General features: G+C 30.7%; 1 protein-coding gene across 2 annotated transcripts; it reads left to right on the top strand.

The window, feature by feature from the left end:
• The first annotated feature begins 1502 nt into the window (after window positions 1-1502).
• NTMC2T5.2 (Calcium-dependent lipid-binding (CaLB domain) family protein) lies at window positions 1503-10322 on the top strand. Of its 2 annotated transcripts, none has more exons than XM_068642867.2 (9): window positions 1503-2683; window positions 3598-3839; window positions 4740-4758; window positions 5203-5405; window positions 6187-6296; window positions 6383-6481; window positions 8951-9401; window positions 9524-9654; window positions 10074-10322. In XM_068642867.2, the coding sequence occupies exons 1-8, from the start codon at window positions 1827-1829 to the stop codon at window positions 9610-9612; spliced, it is 2070 nt and encodes a 689-aa protein (XP_068498968.2). In that variant the 5' UTR covers window positions 1503-1826; the 3' UTR covers window positions 9613-9654; window positions 10074-10322. The 2 variants fall into 2 exon arrangements, with proteins under 2 accessions (XP_068498968.2, XP_068498890.2); XM_068642789.2 differs by having other exon boundaries at window positions 1532-2683; window positions 9524-9613.
• Window positions 10323-12488: the final 2166 nt, after the last annotated feature.

Here is a 12488-nt window from a genome sequence, read left to right as displayed (position 1 = left end):
TTCCGATTTCATATTTTCGTTTGAATACACGGTCAATGGCATAACAAATATGGAAGCAAATAACGTTTTCCACATTTATAATTTATTAATCATAAAAAATATGAAAAGTTGGATTACGAAAAGAAAATCTCGTAATCAAATAAAACACTTCTCCGACCCAACCGCGTTCCCCAAATTCCCAACCTCCGACCCACGTGCTTCAACTAAAATAAATTATTTATTTATTTTCAAAATTCATAATTTGTAACTTTTAAAAAAAAATTATCATTATTTAATCACTATATAATAATACAAAAAATGGGTTTACATTGTTATCCACTCATGTAATAACATAAATAATAGGTTTACTATTTCATATAATAAATAGTTCAAATATCACATCAAATATATTTTTAATTTATCAATAACCGACAAAAGTTTATGCTGAATAAGATTAAATTTATTTTATTAAAATAAAAAATAGCATCCTCTAATATTCTTTGAATCCATTTTTAAAACAATCTACTTTGTTGATTTTATGATTTGTAAGAAGTCACCCACCAAAATAAGTGGTAGTATCTTGATGGAATTATAACGTTATACAAATTAATAAAAATATTTATTTTATGATTATTTTTTACGTATATATAACTTTTTAAAATGAATGCAACTTTTAGTAATATTTTTTTATTTTAATAATTATTAGAGCAATTAATTATATTTTTATTTCTTATTATCCTAAAAAAATGTGTTTCCACTAATGATTTTTTTGTTTGTTTACAGTAATATAAATACTTTTCCGAAGAAAATGTATGTCTATTAAAAGCTTTAGTATTTGCTATATTTATTAATTCAAGCCATCTTCTAAATCGTCAGTAACGAAAAATTAAACAAAAAAATAGGATAACATCTTTTATCATTTTTCCGGGCTAAATATAATATATTTACAATTATTAACCTAAATAAGAAATAATTATTCTTTAAATTTACTTTTATTTTTAATTATAGAAAAATATATCAAATTGTTTTGTCTAAAACTATAGTTATATCTTCAAGTACGAATACTATATCTACGAGACATGAAGACGCGTTAAAATGAAACATTAAAACTCATATTATATTAATGATATTTGTTGAATTTTTAACAATTTTAGCACAGTTTTAATATAATTAAAAAAAATACATTAATTTTATAAAAATTTAAATTATTGTATAAATTTTTATTATGATTATAAAAATAAGAAACAAATCATTTTAAATCAATCATAATAAACATTTTTTTTTAAAAAATAAACATATTTATGCACCTAAATCTTTGTTTTTAATTTATATAATTAATAATTATATAATATATAGATTTAGTAGTATCTGTATCTTACATTTTAGAGATAATATGTATTTCCGTCTTACATACTTGGAAATCATATTGTATAAAAAAATATTATAAGTGAAATTTGTTAATTTTAAAAATAATGAACAGAAAAATGAATTTTAATATTTGAAATTGATAGTAATATTTGTGAGAAAAAGGAAATAGGAGGAATAGTGGAGTGAGGAGTCCCTTCTTAGTCCATCACCCCTTCCACCGAGTTATTGATAATCCACGTTGTCCCATTTTGAGGCCATAAATCTACCTTCCAATTCCCACAATCATAAACATAACACACTTTCTTTCTCTTTTCTTCTCTTTTCTTCTCTTCTCTTCAATTTCTCTTTCTCTATTTTTTCATCACATTACATAAATTACATGATATGGGACTCCGTGATCCCAAGCTTTCAAGGTTACATTGATTAAACAGCTTCACTCTTCATTCATTCATGATTTTCATCGACCATGCTCCTTCTCGATGATTCTGCAACACGCTTCTTCCATCTCACACTTCTCTTCACTCTCCCCTTCTCTCTGTCCATGTAACGCCGCATTTCCTTTCTCCAGAAGAACCAGAAAGCGTTTATTCGCTAATTCCGGTTCCCGCAAATTCCGCAGAAAACGCACCGTTCGCTTCTGCGCTCTTCCCTCGGACGTTTCCAACCAAAACTGGAATTCCGAATTCGCCAGTTCCGCGCGGAGGACCGCCACGACCTTCGTTCTCAAACGAATTTCCAATCAACTCCACGCCGACGACAACAGCACTAGCAACGATGTTGACGATATCGAGCTGCACGATTCAGCTTCACCGTCGTCGTCGTCGTCTCCGCCGTCTTCGGTTCAATTAGGTTCGAACTTCACCGGTTTCCGCGAGGATCCTATTGTGGATAAGCTGCGGACGCAGCTTGGGGTCATTCACCCGATTCCGTCGCCTCCGATAAACCGCAACGTGGTCGGCCTGTTCGTGTTCTTCTTCTTTGTCGGCGTTGTGTTCGATAAACTGTGGACTTCGCGGCGGCGGAGCAAGAGCAGCGGAGAGGACGGGCTGCGAGGCGTGTGGCCGCAGGTGCCGACGAGCTTCTCGCTGTTCCTGGAGAAGGATTTGCAGAGGAAGGAGTCGGTGGAGTGGGTGAACATGGTGTTGGGGAAGTTGTGGAAGGTGTATAGAGGTGGAATTGAGAACTGGATTATAGGGTTGCTTCAGCCTGTGATTGATAATTTGAAGAAGCCTGATTACGTTGAGAGGGTTGAGATTAAGCAGTTCTCGTTAGGAGATGAGCCGTTGTCTGTTAGGAATGTTGAGCGCAGGACTTCTCGCAGAGTCAACGATTTGCAGTAAGTTTAATTTGGTTCTCGTGTGTGTGTGTGTAGTGGATGTGCTTGCTTTATCATGCTCATGTTTAAATAATTTCTTCGTGAGCTCTTGAAGATAAGAATTTGAGCAGGTGAAATGAATTATGCTTCCTTTCTGAATTAAAATGAACTTATAAATCTCACTTTTTAGAGAAGTTTGATGAAAATGATTTTATAAAAGCTAAGTGCATAAGTTGATTTTAACTTCCAGAACATAAGTAATTCAAATTATGTTAGAGCATTTCAACTATTTTTGGAGAAGGAACTCTTTTGTATCTTTCACTCTTGTTGTACTTTTGGAAGAGTTATAATATAACTGCATCCAAACATGCATACGCTGTTCGTTTGGAAGGAAGTCACTAAGCTTTCAATCTCAACATTTCTCATCTGGTCTTGGAAAGTGGAAAACTAAAATTATGTGGCTGGGATCCTCCCCGGCCAACATCCTATGCATCCTTAGTCGTTAATTGGTTATTGCACAGTGATTGAGGAAGAGAGAGAACATGATAGATGGCCAGGATATTCGTGGGAGAGAAAATTCTGCTATGGATGTGGGAGAGGATCCAGGTTCATCAATGTGTTAATCACAACTTAGAATTTCTTGGTAGGTGGCCCAATGCACGTTAAAAGTAGTAACTGCTCACAAATATTATGCTTAGAGAGCAAACTAGTAATAAAATTTTGAACCACGATGTCTTGGAAGTAATAGCTCAATTTTAAGGTTTAACTGAATTTGAATTGCTGTTTTGTTAATGTTTATGGGCATATCTTGTGTAGTATGGACCAGTTTGGACTTGGGAGCATTTTTATTCATTATACTTCTGGATTTATCTTCCCGGTTACCAAAGCTATAAATTGTGTTTTTGGTTAAGTAAATTTATCCTTGTTTTATCTAGGTACCAGATAGGCCTTAGGTACACAGGTGGTGCTCGCATGCTGTTGATGCTTTCTCTGAAATTTGGCATCATTCCAATTGTCGTGCCTGTTGGTGTTCGAGACTTTGACATCGATGGCGAACTTTGGGTAAAATTAAGACTAATACCAACAGAACCATGGGTGGGAGCTGTTTCATGGGCTTTTGTTTCACTTCCCAAGATCAAGTTTGAACTATCTCCATTCCGTCTGTTCAATTTAATGGGTATGTCGTACTCTTTTAGATATAAGAAATTACACTCTTCTAAATTACTTGGATCTGAATGATTTGGTAAACAATCCAAGTAAAGTTACAGTTTTTGGAACTTTGATTTACTATTAATGATTCGTGGGTTGGGAAAAGTAGAAAGAAACTCCGGTGTTATTGTTTTAGAACTGTTTAAACCCAATTAAACTTAATCAAATTGTAAAAACTGAACTATTTAATTAAGGGGTAAAAGTTCTCCTACTTCCATTATCAGTTAGAAAAACAGTTTGGTTCAATTCGGTTCAAAACGAAGTTTGGTTCAAATTTGATGGAAGAGTTTCTGGACCATAAACCGGTCAGTTTGGACTAACTTATTTTCAGTTCATTTTGGGCAAACTCTTTTGTCATTTTGGTTTAGTTCTCACCAGTTGAGTTCAATTCACAACTTTTCTGAACACCTTCTTGAATACTTTCCTTTCAACAACAACTTACTGTGTCAAGAACTAATTCTACTCTAAACTTAAGTTGTTGGTGAAGGGTTTTCAGTATATAGTACACACACCCCATTACACAAGCCTATCTTGTCATGAAGTTCTGACTTTTTCAGAAGAACGGAAATAGATTTATGGATCATTAGGTTATCGAAGCTTTCACAACGTGTGAAGATTCAACTCTGTTATCTTAAACTAATCAGCGAATGCTTGTGAATGACTTAATATCTAATATTGTATATTTTCTAACTGTCATTTCATTTTGATAATAAATAAATTTCGGTTTAGTTCATTATTTTTGGTAGGTTAAAGGTAACCTAGACTCTCTTTGCTTGTCAAATATATATATGTATATTTTTAAATTACCTGAAATATTAATGCTGACATCTATGTTGTTTTTCTGTTGGGCATCATTGGGCATGGTCAGCAATTCCAGTTCTCTCGATGTAAGTTCCATTTATCTTCTTTATGTTATTAGTTCATTGCATTTTATGCTTATGAAGCTATATGTGTGTGCACTTGTTTGAATGCATTTTGAAAGTGGTACTATTTATGGAGATTAGACATGTATCTGATTTTGATGTTACTAATTTTGGAGCACTTTAGAAGATTTAATTACTCCAGTTAAAATATTTATTTTAGTTAATTGTAAAGAATTACATTTTGTTATGTTGTGCTTTCCATTGTTTCTCTTTAACAATAGTTGTTCTCATAAAAATTTATGTCAATGACAATAGTTCTTTAAAACATGCTATGTCTTCTTAATTTAAACTATTCCAACCTCTCTTTTCATGTTCATGGATTTGTTATCCTTAGATTGTGAAAATTGTGTTTTATGGTGTTATCCTGTAGCTAATGGTAAGGTAACTATTCTGTTTTTTCTCTTGTAGGTTTTTAACTAAACTTCTCACTGAAGATTTACCCAAACTATTTGTACGCCCAAAGAAAATAGTTTTAGATTTTCAAAAAGGAAAAGCTGTTGGTCCAGTTGCTGGTGATGTTAAATCTGGAGAAATGCAAGGAAATAAAGATTCTGTGGGTGAACTATCTGTTACTTTGGTGGATGCTCGAAAGCTTTCTTATATTTTCTATGGTAAAACTCTATTGTGTTGCATTTGCTTTTTAAATGATTTTTTAATTATTATTTTTCATACTTGATTGGTGTGTTCTTTGATATTTAATAGATTTATATTTTGCAGTCTGTCTCTTATTTATGTTTGTTCTGGACATATTTTTTGTTTTGTCCTCTTTTAGTCATGGGTTTATGTTTAATATCAGTTTCAATTAACCTATGTTGTTGACATGATCCTCGGGTGTATGAATCCTGAATTTAAGTTGTGTAAATAGCTAAATATGACGAATATTCTCTATGGACAAGGTAAAAGAAAGGGAAAAGGAGAAAGCCTAAGTAAGCTTTCTGATATAATTTCTGGCAAAAAAACTAGTGCTAATGGAATTTAAAACAAAACAAATTTTAGTTTTTCCTGGAACTTTACTTTTAATACCTTGACAAGGAAATGTAGTTAATGAGCATGATGTTATTTTTCTTTTACATTGACAGTTTTTATATCACTGCAATATTGCAGAGTTTTGGCTTTTATTGTTATTCATGTTAGTAAATTTTGGTAATTGTGTTACTAGTATATACTTCTCTCTCTCTCTCTCTCTCTCTCTCTCTATATATATATATATATATATATATATATATATTGAAGTGTGCATATATTGTATTCTGTATATTGATTTTCTCCTTCATTTTGACCTATCTGTGTTTTCTTTTCTTAACCTGTTTTAGTTTCAGCAGAAAGCTTAGTTATGAATTGTGTGCAATATATATTCTCTATTACCTATCACAATTTTTACTCTACTTCCAGGCAAGACAGATCCTTATGTTGTTCTTGGCCTTGGTAATCAAGTTATACGCAGCAAAAAGAACAGTCAAACCACTGTAATTGGACCCCCAGGAATGCCAATTTGGAATCAGGTGTCTTTTTTTATTTCCCAATTCATCTTTATTATGTCATTTCTATTTTTCTTTTATTTATAATAATGTGTTCTCTCGCTCAACAGGATTTTCACATGCTTGTTTCCAACCCTAGAAAACAAAAGTTATCCATCCAAGTAAAGGACGCTCTAGGATTTGCAGATTTGACTATTGGTACAGGAGAGGTTTGTATTATGCATAACATCATTTGTATTTTAATGATGATTACCTTTTCTCTATTTAATAGGTTTATACTTCTTTCACAGTTTACAACATACTAGCTTTAGCTTTTCCTTTTGGAATTTTTCTGCTTACCTTTTAGTCAACCTTTCATTTTATACTGCTTCTTGCTAGCATTCTTATATCAAGGACATGTCTTTTTCTGGTCACTCTTTTAAATATTTTCTGACTGTATGGCATACTTCATGTCTTTTGTCAAAGCCATTATTATTGCATTTGGAGTCCTTGTCTTGAGTAATGAACTGAATGACATGCTTGTTGTCCCTGTTTCCCTCTTATTATTGACCTTGAGTGTATCTTATTGATTGACTTTCCCGATTTTAATTATAATTCCAGTAGGATATTACTTCCATCCTATAACAAATGTCATCTATAGGAGAAAATAAGTTCCAAAATGAATGTCGTTTTTGTTTCTCAATGTAATATTATTTAGTCTTTCAAATTTATACCCCCAATAATATTATATTAAGACAGCAGTAACTAAAAGTGAATTAGGTTACTTTTGTAAAATTGAAACTCCCTCTCGTTCATTTATTAATATTTCTAGGTCTCTGTAACAAAACCTAGGATGACAATTACATTGGAAAGGGAGTAGCTTTGATTAGGGATTGCAAATAAACCTGTCCTTCCGGGAATTATCCAAACCCGTCCCGTCCTAATTTTGATGGGGAATCCCCGCATTGACAATATATAGGTATAGGTAATAGGCAATCTTTTAAATTGGGTATGGGAAGGGGGATAAGTATGTACATATCTGACCTTCTGACCTTTCCTCATCCGCATACTTGTCTCTGTTTTAAATTACAAAAACACCCTTAGTTCATTAGGTAATTTCAAAAACTTATTTTCATTTGAAGCCTTAGTTTATTAGGCAACCTGAAAAGCTTATCTTCTATTTTGGCTCTTAGTTTCGTTTCATTTGAAGAATTCTTCCTTCACTACACAATTTTTCATTCTCTCTTTCAACAATAACAATTCAACATGTATTTGGAATAATTTTTCTTAAAGTAATGGAATTTAAACCTAACACAATCTTATACTTGAGAAAAATATAAAAGAATAGATAATGGATTTTAGAGCTTAATTCCCCTATCTTAGGTTCTCATATTTATAATGATATTCGAAGTTTAAATACATTAGATGAGAGGAAAGAGAAAAAGAATAAGAAATGTTACATCTAGAAATTAGGTAGAGCACAAAGCACTAGCATAGCAGCTTTTCAATAAAGTCTATTTAAGATGATTTATTCTAACACCTACAAAACCAGCTTGTGAGGTAAAGTTTGCACCCATTTATATCCTACAATTTGACCTTATCTCTAGTTGACGTGGGCCCTTCAACACACCCCCTCACACTAAAGATTGGACATCTCAAGTGTGGGACTAGGGGGAACCCAATAACGGGTGATACGAGACCCAAAACCTTGTTAGGATAGACTCTGAATGAATTTAATACCATCTTAAGGTAGTGGAATTTAATCCTAACTCAACCTTACAAAAACAACTTGTAAGGGGTGAGGTTTGCACCTCACTTATATACTATGATTTGACCATATTCTTAGTCGATGTGAGATTTCTAACACACTTCTGACGCTGAGAAATGAAAATCTCAAGTGTGGGTTTATATTTTTGTGGGTGGTCCAATAGGAACACGGTTAAGGTGGCACAGAGCCCTAATAAACTTGATTAGAATAGGCTCATAATGAATCTGGTACCATTTTAGTTAGTGGGTCTATGACTAACTCAACTCTACAAAACCGGTTTGTAAAATGAGGTTTGCACCCACTTACATGATATAATTTGGTCTTATCTCTAGTCGACATGGACTCTTAAACAATTTTCATATAATCATTTGCTATTCTTTATAAGAGAGAGAAATGAAGCCTATATATTAAGAAGTCTAATGGACGGATGTAATAGAACTGAAAGAAAGAAATTAACATTTGTTTGTCATTCCCCTTCACGCTGCTGGGCTTTATGGCCAGCATTTTTTACTCTTGACTGTTGTCGGGCAGCCCTGACATGGGGATTATTGTAGTTCCCTTCTGCTGGCCACTATTCACAACACAGAAAAATATAGTATTTTTATATTTTTTCTGAAGGGGTTTGTGCATGTGTTTGTTTGTTTGTGTGTGTGTATGTATGTATGTATGTATGTATGTATGTATGTATGTATGTATATATAGGGAAGTTATTGCAAAATAAATTTTATCTTCCCACTCCCTTGCATCAAAGTTTGATATTTGTTGTACAATTTAATTTAGTGTTTTAAAGGTAGTCTTTTAAAAAGTAATTTTTTTTTTCACTTTGGTTATTTAAGATTGTATAGAAATTTCATGTCATACTGATTTTATTTTGTATTGAAAGTTACATTAAAACATGGGTTTACGTTTTTTATTAATTGGAAATATTTAGGTTGATTTGGGATCTCTTAAAGACACTGTACCAACAGACAAAATTGTGGTTTTACAAGGAGGTTGGGGGTTTTTAGGAAAGCGCTCTTGTGGCGAGATATTGCTTCGGCTAACATATAAAGCATATGTGGAGGATGAGGAAGATGATAAAACTGAGATGGACTCTATTTATACTGATGTTTCTGATGACGAGTTGTCTGATTCAGAAGTAAATGTCACTGACGAGAGGGATGAAAGAAACTCTGTGTATGAAATAGATAAAGAGTCATTTATGGATGTTTTGGCAGCATTAATCGTTAGCGAAGAATTTCAGGGGATAGTAGCATCTGAAACAGTGTTGGGCAAAGTTTTGGATAATGGCTCAAATGCTGGATCTAAAGTGTCAAAGTCTTCGGTTCCCAATGCTGAACCAATCCCTTCTTGTTCTGATAATTCTGTGGGCTCTGCTGGAGGTATCATTATCTTGTGATCTTCAATTGAACCTTCTATAATATTTATTACTTGTCATGTGAAGGTTTATCAGATTTAAAAACGTTGTGTTCATGCTGATGACAATTGAAACTTCCAATTGCAGGCTCAGCCTTAGTTTGGCTTGCTGTGATTACTAGCATATCACTACTAATTGCTCTCAATGTTGGGGGATCCAATCTCTTCAATCCTTAAGGTGGTGTTCTGCTGCTTGAAAATAATCCTTTTTCAGCTTAAGTAATTCTTATATCCCTTCTCATTGCTCCCTAACTGTCTTTAGTTATTACCAAACATTCACTATTTTTCCTTTATACTAATGATAGCTTTTTTATTTCTTGTATTATATCTATCTTGTCTGGTTATCCATTCTGACGCTTGACACCTTGGAGTACTTGTTAATGTCCAAGTTTTCCTCCATAGGAAGAACATTTTGTTAGCACATGGTTTTGCAAGTCGTCCTTAAAATATCTTTTTTGGGGGAAATAAATCAGTTTGCTCTGAAAAAGCTTCTACATGGCAGTAAACACTAACAATATTCGTAATGGGGATAATATGATTGCCTGAAAATAATGTCAGTCGGTGTTGCAATGTTGATACGTCTCATTTTGTTGGTTTGCCCTTATAGATGCTAATTACTTTCTTTCTTTTTGTGACAGGTTGAGGAGTAGATATAATTAGATTGTTTTTCTTTTATTTATAGCGTTTGTATATTGATGAGTGCTTCCGACGGAGGAAAGCATCTACCGGCGGCGCATATTCTTGGTTGGCTTCTTTTTGTGAGAGCCACAAATTTTATTATTTCTGCTTAAATTGTATTATTACTTGTCCATATGCAAACATTTTGTTTTGTTTTATTTTATACCCGACATTAATAAAATAGAATAACAGGCTTCTCATTTAGGTCAGAGACTTCTTCTTTTTAGGTTAAATCTTGTCATTCCAAAACAAGTTTGCACATTAACTTTCTTCCATTATTGTGGCCGAACAATTGGTATTTGTTAAGAAAGTTTGTTCATTTAATTAATAATATTGAATTTTTAAAATAATTAATTCATGGAGAAAGAATTACTCTTGTGAAGTTTCAATTTTTAAAATCATGTCCTTTGATCATTTAAAACAATTAACATTTCCTTGTTTTTTTTTATCTGTGATCAAACAGAAAAATCCATGAAATTATAAATCATTGATAACAGAAGTAGTCTTTTCAGTATAAATTATGTCATTTAAGTTCAATTTAATTTAAAATCTAATCTCTTATTTTTATTTATTATGTATTAAGAATTGAATAAATTTATTATATAAATTATACATACAGTTTAAACCATCTACCGTAATATAAATTAATTAAAATAGATGTGTTTAGAACAATATGATGCATTCGGCTCAATTTCTCTTCTCTTAACAAACTCATTTCTCAAAGCACTTCAAGCAGATTATGTGTCAAATAAAAGTATATGTTAGTTCAATTTTTTGTGTTAATAATATAAATACAATGTTAATATAATCTAACACACCATAAATGAGTTTTCTTTTATTATTTATTTATTCCACACACCATATCATCATCATTGGTCAGTATATACATAAACATACTATTATATTAATAATAGTTTAGTGCATTTAGTGTTATGATAAGCTACAAATTTTAATACCAATTTGTAAATTTAATAAAAAATATTAATATAATATCTATATTGTTTTTATATTTAATATATGTAATCTATAATCTAAATAAAAATAAAGTTAGAGAAACAATACAAATTAAATTTACATAAAAATAACTTTATTAACTAAAGTATGTATAATTATTTGTAATAAATAATTATTTTTTATAATTTTTTATAATTTCAAAATATAATTAAGTGTAACATAATTAGAGAAACATAATGATAAATAAAGAAAATAAATATGCATAATCAGAGAACATAATTTATATAAACATAATATTCCACAACATAAAATATATAATATAACATGTATGGTTTTAGTGGTACACATATAAAATAGTATCATTTTTTAATTATTTAAAATTTATAAAAATAAATATTTTCCTTTATTTCAATTATTATAAATAATATATTTTTTTATGACAAATTATAGACTGATGATATTTATATTTGATGTGTATAATATAAATATTCATGTAATTTTAAATGAATTTATCATTTCAACATATTATAAATATTAAAATAATATAGTGTGTTGTGTATATTCAAACAATGTGGGACTAGATCAATTATCTGAGTTTGGTATTTGCAAATATTAAACTAGGGAACTTCCTTGGTTGAATCAATGATGGAACTTCATTGGGTTGTTTAAGTTAATAGTAATATCACAAAATTATATGTATCCATATACAAGTTCACATACTTGTTGAAGTATTATTCAAAAAAATTAAGCTAATTTTTGTAGTTAGACAGGACCAATGGGTCAAGTTAATATAATTAAAAATAATTATTCTAAATTTTAAAAAAGTTAAAAAATTAAGTGAAATTAATTTTAATTTTTAGATGTAATGATTTCATATAGAAATTTTAATATATATAAAATATAATATTACCCTTATCTTTTAAATTATTATTATTAAATTCTAATAAAACTGGTCGTTCTAAAATTTGAGAACCAATCTAACACTATTTTATTTGTGAGTTAAAAAGAACGAGTCAAAAGGTTTTCTGATTTAATTTAGGTTGACATTTTTATAGTTTATTTTTATTGAAGACTACTTATATTATTTTTGTACAACTTCATGGTGAATGGTCACTTGTAGCTTAAATGTGAACAAACAAATTAAATCATAAATATTTATTCATTCAGAAATAATAAAAAGTATCATATAAAATAATTTTATTTTGAAAACATATGTTATTTTAAAACGATGTGATTTAGTTTACACATAATACTAAAAAAGGAATAATTAATCAAATCATAAAACCATCTATTTCATAAAAGTTTATAAGGGAGGTAGATCTTTAAAGACAATGAATAAGATTACTTAAAACAAAATTAGTCATCACACAAAGCTTATGATAATAGTTTTTTTTTTTAGAAAAATAACAAAAGTTGGTGAT

The sequence above is a fragment of the Phaseolus vulgaris genome, chromosome 11, assembly GCF_051622355.1.
Source record: "Phaseolus vulgaris cultivar YP4 chromosome 11, ASM5162235v1, whole genome shotgun sequence".
NCBI lineage: Eukaryota > Viridiplantae > Streptophyta > Magnoliopsida > Fabales > Fabaceae > Phaseolus > Phaseolus vulgaris.
Note: the sequence above shows the minus strand (reverse complement) of the source record. Positions and strands in the feature narration are given on the sequence as shown.

Excerpts from the sequence above, each read along its gene's own strand:
- NTMC2T5.2 (XM_068642867.2), top strand. The coding sequence starts at position 1,827 with ATGATTCTGCAACACGCTTCTTCCATCTCACACTTCTCTTCACTCTCC. Across the intron at positions 6,297-6,382 it reads GAATGCCAATTTGGAATCAG|GATTTTCACATGCTTGTTTC; the intron begins GTGTCTTTTTTT and ends CTCGCTCAACAG. Across the intron at positions 9,402-9,523 it reads TTCTGTGGGCTCTGCTGGAG|GCTCAGCCTTAGTTTGGCTT; the intron begins GTATCATTATCT and ends TTCCAATTGCAG.